This window comes from Aulonocara sp. 'chitande type north' Nkhata Bay, linkage group LG16, assembly GCF_057382095.1.
Source record: "Aulonocara sp. 'chitande type north' Nkhata Bay isolate Kocher_YH1m ecotype deep benthic linkage group LG16, A_spYH_male_GT1.1, whole genome shotgun sequence".
Lineage (NCBI taxonomy): Eukaryota > Metazoa > Chordata > Actinopteri > Cichliformes > Cichlidae > Aulonocara > Aulonocara sp. 'chitande type north' Nkhata Bay.
This window is the reverse complement of record NC_141359.1, coordinates 38,702,303-38,724,786: the sequence shown is the minus strand read 5'-3', so window position 1 is coordinate 38,724,786 and position 22,484 is coordinate 38,702,303. Positions and strand designations below refer to the sequence as shown.

At 42.7% G+C, this 22,484-nt stretch overlaps 1 protein-coding gene across 4 annotated transcripts in view; it reads right to left on the bottom strand.

Annotated features, from left to right (window-relative positions):
* Positions 1–2,654: 2,654 nt before the first annotated feature.
* Positions 2,655–22,484, bottom strand: part of epb41l5 (erythrocyte membrane protein band 4.1 like 5) — a 36,644-nt gene continuing 16,814 nt past the window's right edge. The window contains exons 12-27 of one of the 4 annotated variants that reach the window (XM_086266548.1): positions 19,840–20,009; positions 19,103–19,209; positions 18,219–18,237; positions 17,380–17,425; positions 17,081–17,199; positions 9,906–10,057; positions 9,440–9,537; positions 9,157–9,291; positions 8,868–8,935; positions 8,111–8,185; positions 7,410–7,491; positions 6,406–6,486; positions 6,229–6,291; positions 5,854–6,002; positions 4,496–4,599; positions 2,655–4,280 (exon numbers count right to left, since the gene is read on the bottom strand). In XM_086266548.1, the coding sequence (XP_086122674.1) occupies positions 4,225–4,280; positions 4,496–4,599; positions 5,854–6,002; positions 6,229–6,291; positions 6,406–6,486; positions 7,410–7,491; positions 8,111–8,185; positions 8,868–8,935; positions 9,157–9,291; positions 9,440–9,537; positions 9,906–10,057; positions 17,081–17,199; positions 17,380–17,425; positions 18,219–18,237; positions 19,103–19,209; positions 19,840–20,009 (1,524 nt within the window). In that variant the 3' untranslated portion in view covers positions 2,655–4,224. The remainder of the gene's footprint in view (positions 4,281–4,495; positions 4,600–5,853; positions 6,003–6,228; positions 6,292–6,405; positions 6,487–7,409; positions 7,492–8,110; positions 8,186–8,867; positions 8,936–9,156; positions 9,292–9,439; positions 9,538–9,905; positions 10,058–17,080; positions 17,200–17,379; positions 17,426–18,218; positions 18,238–19,102; positions 19,210–19,839; positions 20,010–22,484) is intronic. The other 3 variants (XM_086266550.1, XM_086266551.1, XM_086266552.1) reach the window with 3 other exon arrangements.

Here is a 22,484-nt window from a genome sequence, read left to right as displayed (position 1 = left end):
GCTGAGTTTCTAAATGCATTTGGTATTCACCCAACAGTTCTGATAGCCGGCCTCAAAGACCATTAAAATTTAAGAGAAGCCATGTAATGTCTGCTTGGTGACATCAGGGCACGGGCTGTTAGCCAAATCTGCATGAATCAACCCAGAGCTTTGAGCATGCTTAAGCAATCATGACCTGGCATAAGGTCCGTGTACGTAATCAATTATTCATTTGGAAGGTGTGGAAAGTCGGCCCATCTGCTGAGGGGAGCAGTCCTGGCTGAGTTATTGAGCTGTAGGCCGCTCTGCCTCTTCATAATGATCCAACTATGTGTTGCTCTGCAGCCAGACCAGTCACCAATGTAAACCAATATGGCTATTCGCAAATATCAGCAGGCTCTGCTTTCATTTTAACACTCGCTGAAGACTTTTCATTTTTATTTTACTTTGCATTAAATGTTTGGCTAAAGCCACCGAGCACGGCTCCAGAATAAGCACGCTGCAGCTTGTTTATCGTGCCTTGAAGGATGTTGATGTTTTGTTTCTGATAATGAAGCAACTGGAGAGATGATGCACCACTTCATCAAAAAGGGACGACTTCTACTTCTAGGGGGGGAAAGGAGCTCACTCCTGATACAAGCACACTGTCACAAATGACTCCTGTGTTCCTCATACAGACATCACTCATATGAAATCTGATTAACAGCAAATCAAACACTAATCTTGAACACAGAGATGTGATTTATAGACATGGCAGAGTATATCCAGGGGGCGAGATCCACTGGAATCCCAGTTTCAGTCTCTGATCACTCTGTTCAGATTCTTTAAATATTTTTATTACTACACATCAGATGGAATTATAACTCCATGTGTTGATTAAAAACCACCGAGTTACCTGGATCTTCGTTGGAGCTACACTGCGCCCTAGAGGTTAACAGTAGTAAAGAGCAGTCAACAGGTCCACCCTCTGCTACTACTGGACCTACTGGCCTGTGTTAAGACTCTGAAAGAGGATAAAAAAGGAGAAAACATCGACTTTTAAAGACAAAATACGCCCTCAGCAGAAAAGGCAGAGACTCATCAGACCAGGCTGTCAAGACTCGACCTCTTTGGCATACCTTGATTGTAATGAGTGCTTAGTAGAAACTAAACTAAAGCGATGGTTGTGTTGAAAAATGCCAAGAGATCCACAGTTTCTGAAAAACTCAGACCAGCAACCACCACGCCTCGTCCAAATTCAGCTTTCCTCCTTATTCTGATGCTCGGTTTGGCGTTCAGCAGGTCTTCCTGGTCATGTCTACATGCTGAAATGCATCGAGAGCCTGCCCTGCAATTGGCCTATTTGATATTTGCATGAATAGGTAGATGAACAGGTACAAGTTATTTCATTTAAAGTATACTAAATAAAGGTTTCAGTGTTATAAGCTAAAGTCAGTGCTTTGCGTGCCATGGCTGTCATTTCAGATAGACCGTGTTGGCTGAAATAGATCATTATGTGCCAGGATGCAGTCTTTTTTCTTTTGCCTTGTTCACGCTCAGAGACGAGGACTCAAATGCAGGCTCAGCTCTTTAATGACTTCATGAGTTTGATATTTGCAGTTCTGCATGAAGCCATCTGTGAAGTGATGGAAGGTGGAGCTCTGCTCAACGCTGGACTGCATCGAGAGTAACAACGGTACTCGTCTGCCATCTAGTGGTAGAAAACATGGACTACATTACTGACGGCGCTGTTGCAGCTCTGGTTATGAAACGGACCGCTTCATTCACCTACGTCAACTTTGCCATTTGACTAGTGGACTTTATTAAATAGTTAATTTGACAGTCGGTACAAACGTAATTCCCCTGTAATAACATGCAATTTCAATGTATTTGAAATTTCAGCGCAATTATATTTTACTACAAATACTTAAAGGTAGGTACACTAGAATACGAGGGTAGGGAGTCGGGTTTTTACAGGAAACAAAAAGAATACATACATATTAATTATAATTCACGTGAACGTAAGTAATTTTAAGTGGTACACAGCAAAATCTCCAGCGTTAAATTAACACTGGAGTATTTATATGAGTGCACACCTCTGAGTGTTAAATACAACACTGTTGAGTGTTAAATTAACACTTTGACAGTGTTATATGTTTAAAAGTAACCTAATTCATTTTGAAGATTAACAAAGACTAACACTGAGCAGTGCTGATTTTCTAACACTGGAAAATAACTCAAAATGTTAGAAATATTCCAGTGTTAGAAAATCAGCACTGCTCAGTGTTAGTCATTGTTAATCTGCAAAACTGACTAGGTTACTTTTAAACATATAACACTGTCAAAAGTGTTAATTTAACACTCAGAGGTGTGCACTGGGCTCAAAATCCCAAACAAACAGTGTCCCACATTCTTCATTTTTAGTTCTTATGATGACTTATTACTCCTGAAACTTTGGAGGTTTTAGCTCTTTAAACAGTAAACTTACAGGAGGATCTTGGCTCAACAACGTTAAAGCGAAAGTAACGAGTTTTGAAAATGTAATGTGCAGGAATTAGATATTTGTTTAAACATGCAGGGAGTAAAAGTAAAAAGTAGGAAAAGAATTACATAATAAGTGTATTTCAAAAGGAACATAAGCGTGTGATGTGATTATTACACTCACCGCAGTTTTAAAATGAATGAGAGACAACGACTCCTACTGTGGCAAAACTTTACTGAATCATGATCAGGTGTTCCAGAAAAATACGAGTTTATATAAAAATGAGACTTCACAGTCTGATCTGTAATACTTCCTCTGTAATTAGAAAACACCTCAAGTCTCCTCAGAGTAGTAACTATACTGCCAAGGTAGTCTTAAAAAATATACGTCTACTTCATATCAACAGCAGCTGAAGCAGTTACAGTGAAAACGTTAAACCTGTATGCTACAACATGTAATATCTGAACAATGACACTGAGCTGAGGCGTAAACGCTGCTAAGACGACATCGAAGAACAGCCGGCTTCCCTTGTTGAAGACATAATGAGAAGTACTACAGAGCCACAACCTGAGTGAGTGGCCAGACGTGGTGGTTACAGTAACAGTGAGATACTACAACTCTACCATTCGAGGGTCAAAGTAAGATATTTAATAACTCCCACGGTGCCGACGTAGGCCTCACCTCGCTCTCATACAAAACCAGCTTTCAGGATATTTCACAGGTTAAACGATTCCAGCAAAGGTGACGTGCGAGTGGCATCTCCAGCATTTCCCCATCAGACATGTAGAGCACATTCATGTACATAAGGCAAAGTAACAGCTACGACATGTTGGAGAGTCCAATCCAGTCAGATACCCGGACACATCTCCCACCACGCAGTCCAGCGATCACAGGAGCTAAAAGTTTAATGATGAGTGAGCAGGAACGAGAGTGGGGTAAAAGTGTGGATTCAAATTTACATTATAAGATGTGATCGGAATCAAAACAGGAAGTCCTCATGATGGTGGTGGTGGTGGTGGTGGGGGGGGGGGGGGGGGGGGGGGGCATTTAAAAGCATCGACAGCTACAAAGAGCAGGAACAGGATCATAAAATAAAAAAATCAGCTGAAAAACTAAAAACATCATCATCATCATCTAATGTGGGAAAAAATAAAAATCAGCTGAAGGTCCAGTGTTTGAAGGTAATCCAGTGACGTTTCCAGATCCAGTGGCTACATCATGTAGCGTTAGCGGGTTTAAACGCGCTGCACTGCGTGATCTCTTATATTCGAACACTTCAAGCTCTTCATATCTCGTGCGTCCATCATCCAGTGTCGTTCAGCAGCTTCTCAGAGGAAAGCTCAGAGATCCAGCGGTTTGCACTGCCGGTGCTTAAACTCAGAACCAGGGCGAGAGCTTCCACCAGAGTCTCAAAGCAGGCAGAGATGCTGCCGACAGCGCTTTGGGTGACTGGATGGACTCTGTAATGGCAGGTTACTAACGTGGTGCACAAACAGGAGATTAAAAATAAGGTTTTCTTAATACTGAGGCTAAAATGTTTGTATACACCATCTTACAAAGACTAAGCTCGACGCCATGAGATCATTAAAAAAAAAAAAAGTACTTCATATTGCTGATCTGTGTAGCTACGGTTGTGGTCGCGGCGGTTTGCAAGCTGCCTCTTCTTTTGCGTTTTCAGACTCGGCCGGCCTGCGTGCGGGTGGGTGAGCGGGTGAAGCGGGAAACCAGGCGGGAAGATGAAGAGCGTGATGGCGGCCGCTCGTTTCTTCATCAGAGCTCAGTGGTCAAGAGACCTCTGGGTTTGGCTCCATCCTCTGAGGCTGGCGGCTGAGCCACAGTGCTGTGGACGAAGGAGTGGAAGAGACGGTCAAATTACTGCCTCAGAAAAGAGAAAACGTTTGTGTGCAGGAACCAGTTTTAAGAGTCGTAAGTTTGAAAGAAATTGCTAAAATGCGAACACGCTGCAGTCTGACAACCTGCGACAACTTAATAATAGCTTTATAATTTTACCTCGTTCGATCAACAGTAAAATAAAATGTTATGCACTGAATTTACATTGTTGTGTGTCCAAAATGGCCGAGAAGGTCACATGGTTAGCAGTCAGGCTTCTATAAACCGTCCATATCTCACACTTACGACCTCGTAGGAGCTTCGAAACACTGGAGAAAAAAAAGTGACATTGAAAGCCCAGATTTGATGGTAAATGGCCTGTATTTGTACAGCGCTTTACTCGTCCCTAAGGGCCCCAAAGCGCTTTACACATCCAGTCATCCAGACATTCACACACTGGTGATGGCAGCTACATTGTAGCCACAGCCGCCCTGGGGCGCACTGACAGAGGCGAGGCTGCCGGACACTGGCGCCACCGGGCCCTCTGACCACCACCAGTAGGCAACGGGTGAAGTGTCTCGCCCAAGGACACAACGACCGAGACTGTCCAAGCCGGGGCTCGAACCTGTATGTATAAACCTATGAATCAGAAATGACTTCCTGTATGGAAAACAAAATGCAAGGCTCCAATACATATATTTAAGCTACTGTACACACAAAACAAAAGAAAGAAAATAAAAATCACTCGTCCTTTTATTTGTATGGAAAAAAACGTCTTTTTTCTTCTTCGTTTCCAGAATTGAAGTCAGAATTCTGACTTTTTCTCAGAATTCTGCAACAGAATTTTCGGTGGCACTAATCCTCTTCCGTATATTTGCCTTCTGTGGGTTTTTTGGGTTTTTCTGACTGCAGCTTTTATTTTTCAATAAATTTCTCATTCGACCTGCATGAAAACGCTAAAACGTCCAGCCGTGTTTTTAGAGTCTGACAAAGTGAAACCAGCTCCATCGCTATTTACAGGTGACAAAGCACAAATGTGATCTTGAGCTCAGTTTGGTGATTTAAAAATCTGGCTCGATGTAAGGAAAACATAAAAGAACCAGACACACCGTCACATTACGAGGTTAAAGAGTCGTATCCTTCAGACTCTTCTAATCACAACTTTTGAAGAACTGAGGCGTGAATGAGACGTCTGCTTGAACTCAGAGATCCTCACAGAAAGTTTGATTTGTGATGTTCTGACTTGCTGTCACTGAAACACCTGCTTTCAGCTCAAGCATGTGTTCAAGTTCTGCTGTTCAGTATTGTTTTTCATTTCTGATTGTTTAATACTGATTCATTCACAAACAAAATCATAAAAAACTAAGAAAAAGCTGTGCATAAAGGACCTGAAAAATAACTAATTTGCTTTGCTGTCTCTTCCTCCACAAACAAAATGCTCTTAACGATTCCTGTTAAACTCTCAGGGATGTTCTCTTCTGAAACTTCAGGCTCAGTGAAGTGAGGAGGAGACGTTTCGTGCTCTTCAGCGACGGCTGCGATGTAAAAAACAAACTTTGGGTTCAAAATGCAAACACTTTTACCTGGTGGAGAGGGTGGAGACGGCGTTACGTGTGTGAGTGAGGTGAGGGAGGGCTGAGGTGAGGGATGCTCCCCCATCTGAAGGGAGAAGAGGGTTGACCTTAGGCGGGGGTTCAAGGTCGAGCAGGCCGTTAGTAAAGGCGCCGGGAGGCTGCGTGAGAAGGGGGTGAAGGAGAAGGTCGGAGGTCAGTGTCTACAGCGCCTCTACATTAGCCAAACTGCACAGCGACTATGGAAGTGCAGAGAAGTCCAAAGCCTCGTGGTTCAGAACAATGAATGCAGTTAAAACAGCTTCTAAAACATTTTAACATTTCACAGCCAAACCTGGAAAAAACATAAACAGGTGAACTTTTAAAAAGTGAGGCTGATAAACTCACAGCGGTTGTGGGGACGATCCAGCGCGGTGTGATGAGAGGTTTGGTCGGCTGCACCGGTGGGAGCTACAACAACATCAGAAGAATGTTAGCATCCACGCTAAAGGTCTACTTTAACCCACACACATGCAGTGGGAGTTTCACTGCAGATTATTCAGGACACAGTGCAGTAATTCTTACCACAGGAGCTGGATCAGTGAAGTCAATAAGGTTGTCAGAAAGTGGGGCGGCGCTTTGCAGGTCGACCTCCTCTGCTTTAACCTGCAGCGTGATGCAAACACTCTTTATTAGCACACGCAGGCACTAAAGAAACCGTCTACTTCCTGTGTTAGTCACACGCAAACACCGGGCTGCGTAGGCACAGATTGAAGGGTAAATAAACTCTACTCACGCAAAGTGTTTTATTCACACATTCACAATCAGATGAATGCATCTCAGAACAACTCGCTTCAGTTTCTTGCTCAAGGATACTTTGGCATCAGACTGGAGCAGTCCGGGATCAAGTGGACGACCTGCTATTGTTACCAATTACATCACACTGAAGACTGAACCTACTTTCACAGAGTAATCAATATGCACTCACAACCCACCTCACCTGCTTGTTAATGAAAATATCTAATGAACCAATCAGATGGCAGCAACTTTATGCATTTGGGCATGTAGATGAGAAAGACGACCTGCTGAGGTTCAAAATGAGCATCGGGAGGTGATGTAAGTGACTCTGAACGTAGCTGAAATTTTTCCCACACAGCCATTTGCAGAGTTTATGCAGAACACAGCAGATTAAAGCCTGAAGCAGAATGGGGTGCCATGCTAGTCAGCTAAGAACAGCAAACTCAGGCTACATATGCTAAATGTAGCTTGCCTGGTCTGGCAGGTTTCCATTTATGATATTTAGATGGTAGGATCAGAATTTGGTGCATCCAACACGTTCAGGCTGTTGGTTGTGTGATGGTGGTGGTGGGGGCTCAGTATGCTGACCGCATCCATCCCCACATGACCACAGCGTGTCAGCAGGACAACGCACAACACCACAAAAGTTTCAGACTGACTTCATGAACCTGATGACGAGTTCACTGAACTCAAATCCCCCAGTCTGATACTAGCAAGCTGTGCCTAAAGAAGTGGCTGGTGAGTGTAAATCACAACAGTAGTCATTACCTGTGAGCGTGCAGTCACGTTACCTTTGGTGCCGGGGCTTCACTGGTCGACTCGGAGGACTTTTTGGGAACAGAAGCTTTTAAATCTTCAGCCAATCTCTCAGCGCTGAAAACAGGAGAAGAAATGGTATCACACAAGCATGTGACCGCGTACTTTTAACAACTTTTAACACTGCGAGTCACCAAAACCAGCAAAGACAGTTTCGCCACTTTTAAACTCAAATTTTAAGAGCACAAACTCACACAGCACAGCTAACTGTGCGTCTGCTTTTATGTGTCACTCTCTGCAGAGACGGCAGCAGTATCCAGGCAGAACTCAAGTCATGTGATTTAACACACAGACACACACATGCACGAATGCATTACTCAAACACACCAGCAGATGTCAGCAAACACTATAAGGACTTTAATCTGCCCCATTAATGTTTCACTGCCTGTTTGGCTGATGCAGGACTTTACATGCATCTCTGTTAACATTATTTTAAACCATTTGATCTAAATGTGCAACATGTTTTGTGTTAAGCTTACCTTAACACATTCTTGAAAACAAATCACCTTTTGCTAACTATGAAAAATCAAACTCTTTACCTTAACTTCAATCAACCTACAAAGCCAGGACACTTTGTCACTGGTCTTTGTCAAGGCCTTAACTATGACGTGTGAGAGATCTGATGCAACGAAGTACAAACCACAGTAATGTTTTGTTTTTCTAAACAAAGGCTCACCTGGCGCCTGCAGATGAGACCAGGGAGGATGGTGGCTTCAGCAGGTCCCAGGTGTCCTGGACGTCAGGGCGGCTGCTAACACAAAGAGACGAGTTACTGCACCTTCAACCTGGCAGAGAGACACACATAACGCTTATTCCTGCATAAAACATTCACTGTGGTTACCACAGAAAGACAGGAGGTCAAACTTCTCCGACTACATGAGTAAACAAATTACTTTTAAACAGGTTTCATTATTATGAGTTTCAGTAGAAATGCTTTTAGAACAACATGCAAACGGGAAACATTTGCTAAAACCGTCAACAACAGAATCTGCCAAATCCAACGTTGTTTATTCTCCAGCGTGAGTCGCTTGCTGCTTCGGTTACGAGCCGTCGTGGACTCGTTTGTCATTCTGTGGAGCGCTGCCGAGCTGCGGCTGACGTAACGTTGTGAGCTATGCTAATAATCCTTATAAATATTCAAGAGGTTAATCAGCTCGAGCAGCAGCGAGCGCTGTGATTGGCTGGGATGAAGCACTGACAGTTGGCATGACTCAGTAAGATGAAGGAACGAAGGCCGAGTTTCAAGACAATGAGGCGCGGTGACAGTGTGCCCTGTGCCGATAGCACGGTGCGCTCTGAAGAGCTGCTTAATGCAAAGATCCTAAAGGGTTAAATAACAGTCTGAGTGGAAACGTGATTCTATTTTCTTTGATTCTGAAGCTGAACATAAGAAGTTATCATATTCCTGAAAGTGCAGGTGAGTGAAAACGTACCTCGCAGAAGCCTCCTGCAGGTTACAGTTTTTATCTCCGAGCATCACAGCGTGTTCCTCCAAAGCCCCCTGCACAGAGCAAACAGGCGTTTATGAGGAGAGGGCTCACACACATGAATCAAAACGTCACTTTAGCTGTTTTGATTTAAATGTGTTTAAAAACAAAAGGCTACAAAATACTGAAGGCTTAGCTAAAGACCGCTCAGCTGATGAGGCTTTCACTCTGATGGATAAGCAGAATCAGAGTACATCGGAGGGCCCTCTTTTTCACCCCCCGGTCTGTTGCGCACCTTGAGCGCGGCCGCCTCGGCTTGAGCCTTCAGGATGTTACTCTTCAGATCCTCCGGGGTGCGCAGCGGAGTCACGCATGGACTGCTGCCCGCACTGTTCAGCCCGCACTTCTCTGTGAGCTTCACCACATCGTCCTGTTGGGTCAGATGTCACAGAGGCTTCATCACGCTGTGCCGCACATGTGTTTGTTTATGCTGAACTGCCAGTGAACTACACAGAAGTGCTGCTGGTCTCCATCAAAGCAAGCAGAGTCTGATTTTAGAGGAAATAACAAACACTCACCTGGTTGTTCATGGCCACGTTGACGTTCATGTTATTTCTCGGCGCAGCGAGAAGCGGACTGCTCTCCAACTCCAGCTGCTTCAGACGAGCTGCTGCTTCTGAGTCGCCGCACATGAACACAGAAAGACAAACAAACAGAGTTATCTTCGCTTTATTTATATAGTTAGCAAGTGATCGTCTCGTCTCAGGACACTGATGTTTATTAACAGTCAGCTCTGGGTCTTTTTCATAACGGTGTTGGCTGAGTGTAACTATTGCTTGCATTAACAGAAAAATATAAGTGAATCAATGGTCAGTAAGGTCGCACCAGGCGGCAGCCGTCACGGTGAAAAATGAGGCTATAGAGTCAAAAACTGCAGTTATGTCAGTCTCTTAAAACAGACATTTATTGTTTTACAGCAGTTTTCTTTAAAGCCTGGCTTCTAAGGAGAGTTTTTAAATATTGGCCAGTTCGCTGCAGCCTTACCAGCGAGACTCAGCGCATCTTCTGCAGGGACGCTAGCACCGGCATAGGCAGCGGCTTGTACGGGCTCCTCGATAGCTGTGACTGCAGGGACAACGGGACCTCTGAGGACATCGTCGACACACGTCTCCATTAGGTCAGCAACCACTGGCAAACTAGAGACATACAAGAAGAGAAAGCATGGCAGATTCAGCCTGAGTTGTGGATGGAAGGGTTAATGATAAATACATTCAAAGAGAAAACAGAGAATAGAGGCTGTTTTATGGGTTTTTAACACAAACTGGAAGAAAAGGATTGTGATTCATACAGCTTACCTCGACAACGTATGTACAGACTCTGCAGTGATGACAGAACTGATCCGCGCTGATACAGCAGAAGGTGTTTAAGAGCAACACACCAACATCCAATAATATGTCAAATAATTATTACTAAAACCAAAAGAAAAGCATAAAGTACTTGTACTTGTAATCCATAGTCATTAACCATTAGCATCATCACCAACGTTAACTTACAGGGTCACGTTGCCGACATGTGATAAAACGATTGTATTTTACAACATAAGTATGAAACCACGTTTGAGTCCACTCAAAAATGTCTCCGGAGGTAAAAACACTGCCCACAAAATAACTTCAGCAGGAAATAATGCGGTGTAATATTCTCAGAATTAGAGGTGCTTGAAGCAGAACATTTGACACACGGATCTTAGCAGAAGCTCTTCCAGCAGCTCTGTAATTACCTCATATTTCTGTAGCCTGAAGACACAGCAAAACATAACAAATGTTGTATATTACAACATACTGCCTGGAGAGTACAGGGGTTAAAGAACAACACACAAAAAGATGTGAAGAAAAGTGCGATTCTTTGTACGTGGGCTCAAAAATCCAATAAATATGTTAAAAGATCCACCGTGAGGAGAATCGAGCCGTCGCGTGGGGAATAAGACACGAAGGCAAGTATGACAGATGCATGTACCACCGAGGAGACGCACACCGACTGGAACTGAAACCGGCAACCGGTTACTCCCTAGTCTTTATTCAGTCCTCCACAACAGAAGCAGCGTTTTTAAATATCTGTTTGCACACGTTTATCCGATACAAGATCACTGAAAAATCCTACATCGTAATCCAGTAACCCGGTACGACTCACATATATCGACATAATTATACAATCACCAGGATTTGACTGAATATTACAGCGTGACAAATGTAAGTATCAAAGTATCATGTAAAGTATCAAACTGGGCCGAAGACTTACAATCAGGAGCTTTTTGGGTGATGATAAGTAGGGCTGCCACAAACCATTATTTTGATAGTCGACTAGTCACCGATTATTTTTGCGATTAGTCGACTAATCAGATCATCATCCATCGGACATAAAACGTACAGTTTATTGCACCAGCAGCATCTGCTCTTATATAACTATCATTAGCTTACAGCTTTAAGTGTTTAAGGTCTGTGCTAACTAAAAATAAAGACAAGATGATAGTTTATTAAATTTTAATGACATTTGCAGATTGTTTCGGTGAAGTTTAATAAACTCCTTGCTATCTAAAATATAAAAGGACACCGGAGTAAATTCTCCAGCATCTCACACTTCTGATAATCAGCTGTCTGCTTGATGTTTATTCAGCTGTGTAAAAACTATAACTTTAATCTCAGACAAACTGATTTACTCAGGAACAAATAAAATACTGAAAAAAAGGCAAACAACATTTTTAAGTTATCTAAGTGACTTATATATCATGTTTAACCTGAGAAGTGAAAGACGGTTTGAAAACGATTTGCCGGGAGTCCGGTGTTCTCACGGCGCTAGTAAGCCTAGCCCCCGGCTAGCTATCGAGCTAGTGGGTAACAGACGTCTCCGAAAACGTCGGAGCGCTTTTGAAAATATGTGGTGTCTTGATAAACTGAGCAGATATTTGAGGTTTACACAGCTACATTCTCGCCTGAAAATATGTTAAATGTTTATTTTGTGACCCAGAAAGAATAATAAGAGTAATATTAAGACTAACTAGCTGCCGCCATTGTTGGAAACTGAGCAGGGCCGCGCTATGAATTCTGGGACACAGCTTCTTCTTCGTCGGGGTTTAACGGCAGCTGGCATCCTTGTACATGCAGTGCTGCCATCTTCTGTTTATGTCTGTTATTACACTCTTAAATCCTGCTACTTATTCCTGCGTCTTTTGGGATCTGACAAAACTTCAAACGACGCGTCGACTATTAAATCAGTCGTCGACGATTTTAATAGTCGACGTAATCGTGACTAGTCAACTAATCGTGGCAGCCCTAATGATAAGTTGATTTGTTCCAAACCGAAAACACAAACTTTATCACATTACAGACAATAAAATGTTATTTTCACTATATTCTAAAGCAAAGGTGAGAACGTAAATGTACGACTTACTTCCAATGTGTATTTATTAGCTTTTTTAATTGGCTTAAAACAATTGAACATAGAATGACAAAGTTGTGACCGTGTTAAATAAAATATTTCTAACAAACATCCAAAGTTGGAGCCTTTTCTGATTTCATCATTTCAAAATAAGACTGATCTGAAATACAACTAACTTTATTTAAAACTATCCTGCTTTGATTTAAAATCGAACACAGTTTCTAAAGACAAACGCTTTGGTCATGTTGTAAACAATTAACTACGTAATATTACATATTTATCTTCATTTGGTTGAGATGTGCAATAAACAGTGTAATTACCATGTAAGATCAGTGCATTTGAATTATTTACGTGATTATTCAGCATTTAACTGTGGCATGCTCGCAGGTAGACGTTACTGTACTGCAGCACGTTTCAATGCATTATTCTAGCTCGATCTCTTGCTAGAAGTTGAATGGGGAGGCAGCATCGGGTTCATTTCAGAAGCTTTCACAGAAGCTCAACATAAAATATGATTAGACAACAATAAAATTTAACTAATCCAGACATTATTTGGAAATAGACATGGTGAACCGTTAGCTTCATTTTTCACCTACAGCTAAAACCCTTTCAGACTAATCTGCCTACAGGTGAACGACACCCACCCTCTTATCCAACTCCCTTTTAAACAGAGCAGCAGAAATGCAAGAACAGATTCACTTAAAAAAAAAAATCGAATTCATTTCATTTATAAAAATGTTTAACTGAATTTAAACACAGCAGTAGTGTGTGAAATATTACAAACACAGGAAATTGTTTCTGAGACTGAGGGGGGGAAAGGAGCAGAAGAGGACCAGCCTAAATCCCCCAGAACCTCTGACCTGCTGTTTCCTCACAGAGTCAAGACTGGAATTGAATTCATAAAACTGAGCCTGATACCATCTCACCCCTGCCTGCCAGCCTCCCCCCTGAGGTTTGGCATGAAGGTCAGGAGGAGGAAAAAAAAGAGGGGGGAGGAGGACAGAAAGGAGAGGCCAAGGAAGCAGAGGGAAAGCAGCAATGGGAAGTTATCTTTTCAAAACTGTCACTGAGCCAAAGGTCAAGGAGCAGAGGCATGAGGTGCAGAGATGGACTGAAGGGAAAGGGGGGGATGTGGGTAGTGTTAGACTTCTGCTGAGGAACGCTTCACTTAATCACAAATCTGTACATTTGCACTAGGCGAGGCGAGTCACTTCACTGCTGAGCCTTTCCCATTCATTAACGTGCAGACCAGTTCGCGCCGGTACAGCTGGTGAGACGGCGGCCAGCTGGTCGGATCTGTCCCACTCCGTTTGGGGAACCTTGATGAAAAAGAGCGGGGAGGATGGAGGGAAGAGGACACCTGAGGACAACAGGGTGGCAGTGAAAGAGTGACAAAGGGAAGGTGATGAGGTAGTGAAGATACAGGGTGTGTGAGGTGAAGTAAAGAGTGAGACTGGGAGGAAAGCAATTATTGTGCAGAAGAAGAAGATGGTTAAAAGAAAAGAAAGGGAATAAAGAAGGCAGCAGGAGGCTGATAACATGAACGTAGGAGAGTGTGTAATAACTGTGACAAGTTGTGTAAATATGTTACCATTTATTCAGTGACAAAAGCAGCTGCTCTGATGGGCATAAATCATTCTGGATAAACGAGTAAGACGCGGGTTTGCGTGACGAGCTCTGCGGTCAGGAGTATGCCATCCAGCTTATTGCAACACGTCTGCCAGCGTGCACTGAAGTGTGGTGTGACATGTGCTGTCACATAAACACTTAAGTGAAGTGACTGGACGTCTCTGGGGCATCGGTGACCCGGCTTTGCACCTCTAGGGGCTGATGTTTGATAGCTCATGTCAAATCCACGTTCATACTGTTTATATATTCCTGAGCAGAAGCTTTTATCCACGACGGGTCTCCTGGGAGTTTGAGTCCAAACTGGGACTGACTTGATGGTACGGGATGATAAGTGGGTGAACTTCCAATGACCTTTAGGTTTTGCGTGCAGTGTTTAGCAACAGATTTGATTTGTATTTTTCATTTTATGTTTTTTAAATCGTTACATTGTTTCCAAAGAGACTGAGCTGAGACCGACCCACTAACACTTACGATAACGTTCAGAGAAGTAAAACAGCTTACAGGACTGAATAAGGGTCAGGGAGGGGGCAACCTTTAAAGACACATGGCAGTATGGGACACTGATGATGTCACCGTGGGCTCATTAATGCCTTTTTTTAAAAGTTTGTAGAAATTTCAGTCGTTATTTTTAAATTAGTATTTCTCACATTTTAATTTCACTTTGTTTTTTGCTGTTACGCTCGCCTGAAATACTCCCCAATGTTTCCACTCTCACCATAACATCAAGGCTTTTCTAATCTGCTGCCACTGATGATTAGTCTTATTTATTTTATATACATGTCACAGAGATGATCATAGCGTATGTATGCATGTTAATGAATCTGGATGACACCATATAAACTGCCCAAGATATCAAAACTGTCGGCATCTATAAAGCATTTGGGGATTTTTATAACACTCGAATCCTTACAAATAATATGTGTTATGTGTTTTTATGCTGAACGGCGATGTTATGTGTGCGTTGTTGTTCTGAATAAAGTTGGTTTTAGAAGTTCTGCCTGTTATATATAATCTAGACTATAATGTCTGTATCACAGTTTAAAATCAACTTATTTCTCTGTTGACTGTTCATGTTATCAGGCGGGTTAATGGGGGGTGGGGTGGGGTCCATGCAAAAACCCAAAACGCCATTGATTTCAAAGCGAGAGAGAAAGCAGAGCTGGAGAGGAGAAAGGAAAGAGCACGGGGGATTAGTCGAAAGCATTAGTGATGTAACAATGTCACTGTCAAAGCATCCTCCTCGTGTCCACTCAGTCGGTTATAAACAGACTGAGGTCATCTCGGTTTAAGATCTTAGGCTGATGAAACATTTTTAATGAAGTCCCTGAAGGGTCGACAGCATCGCCTCAAGAACACAGCATCGCCGGCCCGTACGTGTCGCTGAAACAACATCAGACGTAAACGTAATCTTTCCTAAAAGCTCTAAAACTACTGGAGGCAGTCAGTGCTCTACCTCAGCCCCTCAGTACAGGGGCTTACGGTATCACAATCCTACGTCGCCTCATTCTCGAGTTATCACATTCACAAACTTGGGCTTCCACGCCGCCCGGCCAGTGGGTGACGCCAATACCCGATCAGCCTTTTATGGCTGAGGGGTAAAAACAGGAAATGTGTAACAGCAGCATTTTAATCTGTGTGAGAGCAGGAATGCTGAGATTTTTATGAAAAATCGAGTGAATGAATAAATGATTACATAAACTCATTTCAGGTATTTGCAGTCTGCAGACTGAGGCCATGTAAATGCTTTGGCCTGATTTAAGATCGTCTTATGTCAATTTAAAGGACAATTACGTTTTTTTCCTACTGGGCATCATTTACCACAATGGTAAACTAATTGGTAAACTGCTCTGAATCTCTTTAGCCGAGGGTACAAATGACTCATTAAGCCACATTCACAGGACGTGAGCCAGGATTATTGTTTAAGTCTAAAAACAAAAATGAGCCAGTGCACCACAGACGTGACAGGAAGCTGAGCAGAAATGGTTTCAGCCCGAGCTGCAAATCCAAATGAGCGCGTGAATGTTTCTGACCCGCGTTCGGGTCAGAAACATTCACGTTTATGCTGGGAAATCCTCGTATAAAAGCCGAGGTCTCTTCTGGGGATACGATATGATATATCTGACAGATCTGTAAATAAACACCGATTCACGCACAGCTGTGGTTCTGATACTTTCCTTAAAGTTTTCCAGTATGAGGTTGGTGGTTCACAGGATGCTCAGAATGACATCAGTAGAAAAAAAAGCAAGGATACCTACACACTACAAAGCACCAACAGTATCAAAGAGAATAGATCCAAAGCTGAAATCACATCGCCGATTCCCGCACAGCAGCCAAATCACAACACCATTCCCAGCACCGATTTGCTGCATTCCATGCTGATCAAAAGGGAACAAACAGCAAAAGGCGGCGAATTGCTGTCTGTTCGGTGCAAGAAAACCCATTTCCAAAGCCGCAGTCTCAAAGCCGATAGTGCACAGCGAATGATTGGTTAAAGCGAGAGCATGTTCAGTCTGACTGTACCTACCAGCGTGCTGCCAGACAATTATCCTCAGTACATAATCATACTGGAACACACAAGGAAACACGGGAGGTTTATAACAAAGCTGGATGCTTACATACATTCATGCAAATGCACATTTGTGTTCAGTCACACACACACGCACAAAATAAATCCATAAATAACAGATCAAATCAGAAAAAAGCCTGAAATTATTTACACATCACTCAGAGGCTGAATGACGGGATTAAAAAAAAATACAGTAGAAAGATAAAAACTGAATATCCACGTCCTGTCCACTCCGGGGTCGTTCCATACTCGCGGTCTCACATGAAAAAACTATTCTCACACAAAGGGACTCGCAGCACGATGAGGCCAGTATCATGGCCTGTTTTTTATCCAATCAACAATCAGGAAACAGTCAAAACATTTAAAAGGAATCGGGTGGCCTTCCCTTATTTTTAACCCAAATCTTTTTGCTGTGTGTCTTCCTGCATCTTTCTTTCATACAGCAATGAGCAGCTGTAAGTCGTCAGCGACATTCAAAAATAAGGAATCAACTTTAAAATCCTGATTCACTTTTCTAAAATGCTCGTCAGGGAGAAAGACGAGCTCAAAAAATTAAAGATCTAGAGGAGTCTTTAAATGTGCAGGCACCAACCTTCTTTTTTCTCCCCCAGGACTCCTGGGCAGAGCCTCGATCTCAATCGGTCCACAGGCAGAAGCAGCGACCGGGCTGACCACGGGCATGGCTGCCCATGCACTCCTGCTGGGGGTCACCTGGAGGAGCACAGAGCAAACAAGTTAAAGCTACACATCCACAGATATGGCTGAACGGATGATTAAACCTGACTTCATTTGTTCTCTCAGTGATAACATCTAAACCTGATGCTGTGTTTCACTGCTCTTCTCTTTCCCCAGATAACAGTGGAGAAATTAAACAGCAGCTTTTCTCCTCACCTTTCTGTCTTTGCTGGAATTGACTCCGTTGCCTGAGGAAAGAGCCCTAAGAGAAAGAAACAGATTTTATTTGAAGAGCAAACAGCTCTGCTCAAGCATTCTTAATACAGGTTATTTGGTTTTACACTGCAAGTAACTGAAATGACAGACAAAAACAAAAAACGCTAAGAACATTTAAGAAATAAGAATAAAGTTTTCAAGTCTTGCAAATTTGGGTGAGCGACCATCATTGGTGGCAAAGTGTTCGTGGAGCTTCGAGCCTGCAGGCCAGGACACATGCGGCACATTTTGGAACAATGAAAACATAAAAGTTGTCTTAAATTATGACAAAGTTTTAATTTAACGTCTGCCCTGAGGCAATTTGAAAACCCTCATACATAATTAAGACAGCAAGTCTTGGACACAGCTTTAAAAAAAAGTGCAGTCTAATGAGCTGTAATGTAGTCTCATTTATCATAAATGCTTTGACTCAGCAGCTCAGTTCCCACGACAGCTTAAAGCTACAGCTGACATCACGTCTTAGCCCCCCCACACACACACACACACACACACACACACACACACACACACACACACACACACACACACACACACACACACCTGTAACAAAAGGCTCTGTATCGAGATCATAGCTCAACCTGATGATTAACCCGAAAACAGTGAAAATACTCGGATAAATTTATATCATGTGACCCAGTATGGATGTTCAGAACGAAAGCCCCCGTACAATCAATAAATGAGACATAACATTTACATAAATTAATGTGAAAATGGTCACAAAAAAGACAAATAAAGTATCTTAAATGTACAAGAACACATTTATACATCTCTGTACTCACTCTGGTGGGTTGAACGGTCCTGGAAAAGCAAAGAAAACACATTAAGAACTGTGTCCACATGAATAATGCTGTTTGTTTACAGCAGACGTGACTATTTTTACTCTTGTTCATGCTGAACCAACATTTAGACCCTGAAGTCATTTCTTTGCAGAAGCGTCTTTGAGTTTAACACAAGTAAAGCTACAGTGTAGGCTGCACGAAGGGTCGAGGCTATGTCCAGCATTTACACTGGTGCATGGTGTGCCTGTGTTATAGTTTAGGGAGGGGCTCGTGAGGTTACAGCAGGTTACTTATGTTCTGTAAGATCCCCCTTAAAGGTGAGCTACTCTGTACTCTGGGCAGCTTTTCTTCAAGGACCTCTCCTTCCATCCTTCCTCCAGTACGAACCGGTTTTTCCTGACCCTGCAACACAAAGGCCCCCTGGCATGATGCTCATCTTGGAGACTACGTTAGCCTTCACATAGCTAATCCAGGGGGCACTGCTCGGGTGATGAGGAGTGCTCGTAGCTCTGCCTAGGTGGGGCAAGCAGGTCATCGTATGCTTTTTACACAAGGAGTAGAGGATTTCTAAAGCTCTGTTCATTTGTGTCCCAAGCGTACAGTGTTCCTGACTGCACGGCTCGGCACGCAGTGCACATAGGGGGACCTTGTGTGCACAGGTGCAAGTCTTCCCAGCTACTTCAGCTCTTATTCATTCAACTCACAGGTGAAATCCTTTGTGGCCAATCAGTCAGTGTTTTTAATTTTCAGAAGTTAAACTGACAGGAAAAACGTCACAAGAATACTTTCTACTATAAAATATTTTGCCCTGATGTTGTGATGCATGCTTCCATGAATATTTGTTCCCGTGAGTGTTAATGCTGACTGTCACGTTTCAGGCTCACCTCTGCTGTGCATGGTTCTTCTCGAGTAGCGTCTGCTCGGTCTCCTCTCAAATGATGCCGAGCGCCTTGCTTTGCTGGCCTTTGTTGTCTGGTATTCAGTCTTGCCGCTGATCGTGCAAACACAAGAATTTCTTTACAGTTGCAAACTGTTCCCAACAAACATTTCTTTCTTAACGATGCTCTGTGGCAAAAACAGGCGCAGCAATGACCCCTGCTGAACCCTGAAAGCATCCAGGCGATAACCTTTCATTAACAACAAACCCCTTCAACCCCCGTGTTAAATCAACATTACTGCAGAGCTTATCCAACTGGGTAATGTTTAAACACACAGTTGGGAAGCAGCTTGCTACTGCAGCATGTTGATACCGAGTGCCTGTCAGTACCACTGCAAGTATCTGTGTGTACACACATGGGCTACTTGGCATGTATAGAGAGTGATTAAGCACTGTTTGTCAATCTGAGACGGTCTTCTTGGCGCACAATGACAAACACACACATCTAATTTGTGACATATTAATCTCGAGCAGTCTGCCACAATCCCCAGTTTACGTTTGAGTCTCCCACCACAACCATATTTCTCAGAGCTAAAATCCTAATTTTATCCTGTGATTTCCTTTTTAAAAAAGCTTGGGAATTATATTTTTTATGATCTGGGATGTAAGGTTACGTAAAACTGACTAAGACCACATACACACAAAGACTCTGAACAACCACAGCCCTGGCTGTGCATCTCTCACCTGTATCTGAAGCGTGAGCCCATGCGTATGAATCCAGAGCGTGCAGAGTTCTTCTCCACAGGTCCTCTCAACCTAAAGAAAGCGTGGTGCTCCACAGCACACTTCCAGAGATGCTTACAGGCCTTGGGGTGGTCCATCCTGAAGACAAAGGTGTGCTCCTGCTCTTTACCCTGAGGAGAATCGGGACAGGGTTGGACTCGATTAAAGCGGTTTGACATCATTAGAGCAAATTGTGAACTTCTGCAGCTGGAGTAGAACTTGAAAGTGCAGCAGTGATCTGGCAGGTAAAAAGGACTCAAACAAGCCAGTGATGTCTTTATTTTTTATTTACAATTTTTATGATGAATCTAATATTTTAAGTATAGTTTAAAATCCCTGCATTTTACCAGAAAAACTAGTTGGGGCAGGAAAAACTGCATAACAAGTTTTGATTATTTTTTCCATGTCTGCATTACATGCCCCAACTACGCATGTACTTTAGCCATGCATAGACTTACTGAAGTGTAATAGGAATGACTGCTTGGTCATCGAACCTCCAGCTTTTTGCGTCTGCGATGGAGTACAGTCAGAGCTTTCCTTACTGAAGGGGCCTGATATGCGAGGAATGAACGGCTGTACCACCAGCGCAGGTGCTGCCTCATTAATTTGATTTCTCAGAGAGGCGTGGATGAAAGCCCGCCTGGCACTGCAGCCAGTTACAAGACCTGGAGCCGGTCCAGTGCCAGTCACACTGTTCCTGCATTTCCATCTATTCTCAGGTGTACTTCTGGTATTTCACACATGCATGAAGCTACACCCCAACCTCCCACTCCAAGGGGGAAAAACACAACATCCTTTACACAACAGGGGTTTCAGCAAAAAACAGTCACGTGAGTTAACAGACTGGCCAGCTGTTAGAAAAAAAAATGGTCTGAAATTTAGAGTGACAGATGAGGGGAAGTGACTGCTTCACTTCCTCCACCCGAGCAGACGGGTTTACTGTCAAAGTGTGTGTGTGTGTGCGCATCACATTACTACAGCATACATTTGTTAAAGGACAGAGTTAGGAGGTGAAAACTGTGTGTGTACCTGTTTAGACGTCTTTATAAGGACCAGAAACTGGCATTCCACTATACTTGTGAGGACACACACGCTGATCCTCACAAGCTTTTTGATGCTCAAAATGTCAAATCAAATCAAATCAAATCACTTTTTATTGTCACATCACATGTGCAGGCACACTGGCACAGCACATGCGAGTGAAATTCTTGTGTGCGAGCCCCACAAGCAACAGAGATGTGCAAACACAACAACACAAACGAGCAAAATACAAGAATGGCCAACCTGAAACTAATAAATATATGTACAATATATAATAGTGTATGCATTTCTGGATGTGTATACTAAATATTTTCCTACGTGTGTGTGTGTGTGTGTGTGTGTGTGTGTGTGTGTGTGTGTGTGTGTGTACACATTTTTACAAATTAAATAGTAAAAAAATAAAATAAAATAATAATAATAATAATAATAATAATAATAATAATAATAATAAAATATATAAAATATACAGAGTTGAATATGTGCAGAACAGTGGCATTTATATACAGTGTGGAGTGCATAATGTTGAAGTTCCAGTAGTGAAGCTGAGGTGTCTATGACGTGTTCAGCAGTCTGATGGCCTGATGGAAGAAGCTGTCTCTCAGTCTGCTGGTACGGGACCGGATGCTGCAGAACCTCCTTCCTGATGGAAGCAGTCTGAACAGTTTATGGCTGGGGTGACTGGAGTCCTTGATGAGTGGTTTGTGTGGTTTTAATGTCAGGGTTACGATTAGGTTTAGGGTCAGGCATTGCATTATGTCAATTACATGTCCTTGCTAAGACAACAAAACGAGAATGTGTGTGTGTTGGGAGGTTTGGGGGGCGCATACCAGAAATACCAGAGGGGGCAGGCTCCTTTATTAACCTCAGTCAAAGACCCGAGGGACGGACACACGGACACACGGACACGGACACACGGACACACGGACACACACACACACACACACCTCCCTGTTATAATATGGATTGGGAACAACATCAAACAAAGTTTTTTGGGGGGATTTTTCTTTGATAAGAAACAACAAAAAATGTTGTTTGTTGGAATTTTCTGAAAGGTCTTAGAAAATGATTTTACACTGTAAGATGAACTTTTCTCAAAATGCTGAAATTCATCCTGATTTGTGTTTCTTTGTGGAAGCTGACACATTAGATGTGTTCAGTGAGTTTCATGAGATCGAACAGTGTAGAGTTACAGCTGCAAAGTTTAGCTTTTATAGCGTCTGGTATTTTCTAATTTACTTCAACCAGACCAGCTGAGAAAAATGATAAAAGCTCATTCAAACAGGAGCAAACGTGCAGCAACTAGAGTTAATACAAGGTTTGAATTTTGTTAAATTAGCTTTTATTCTTATTTCATTTTGATTTTTTTTCACTTCTGTTTAGTTTCATTAAAGGTTTTTTTTTTTAAATTCGGTTTTATTTGAGTTTATTATGACTCAGAGTGAAAAACTCAGAACAGCCACTGTAATGGAGACTTTGCAGCCTAACGCACACACAAAAACACCTGCTCGCACCTGATGTGCTGAATAATGTGATCACACTGCAGGTGTTAAAGACATTTTATCTAT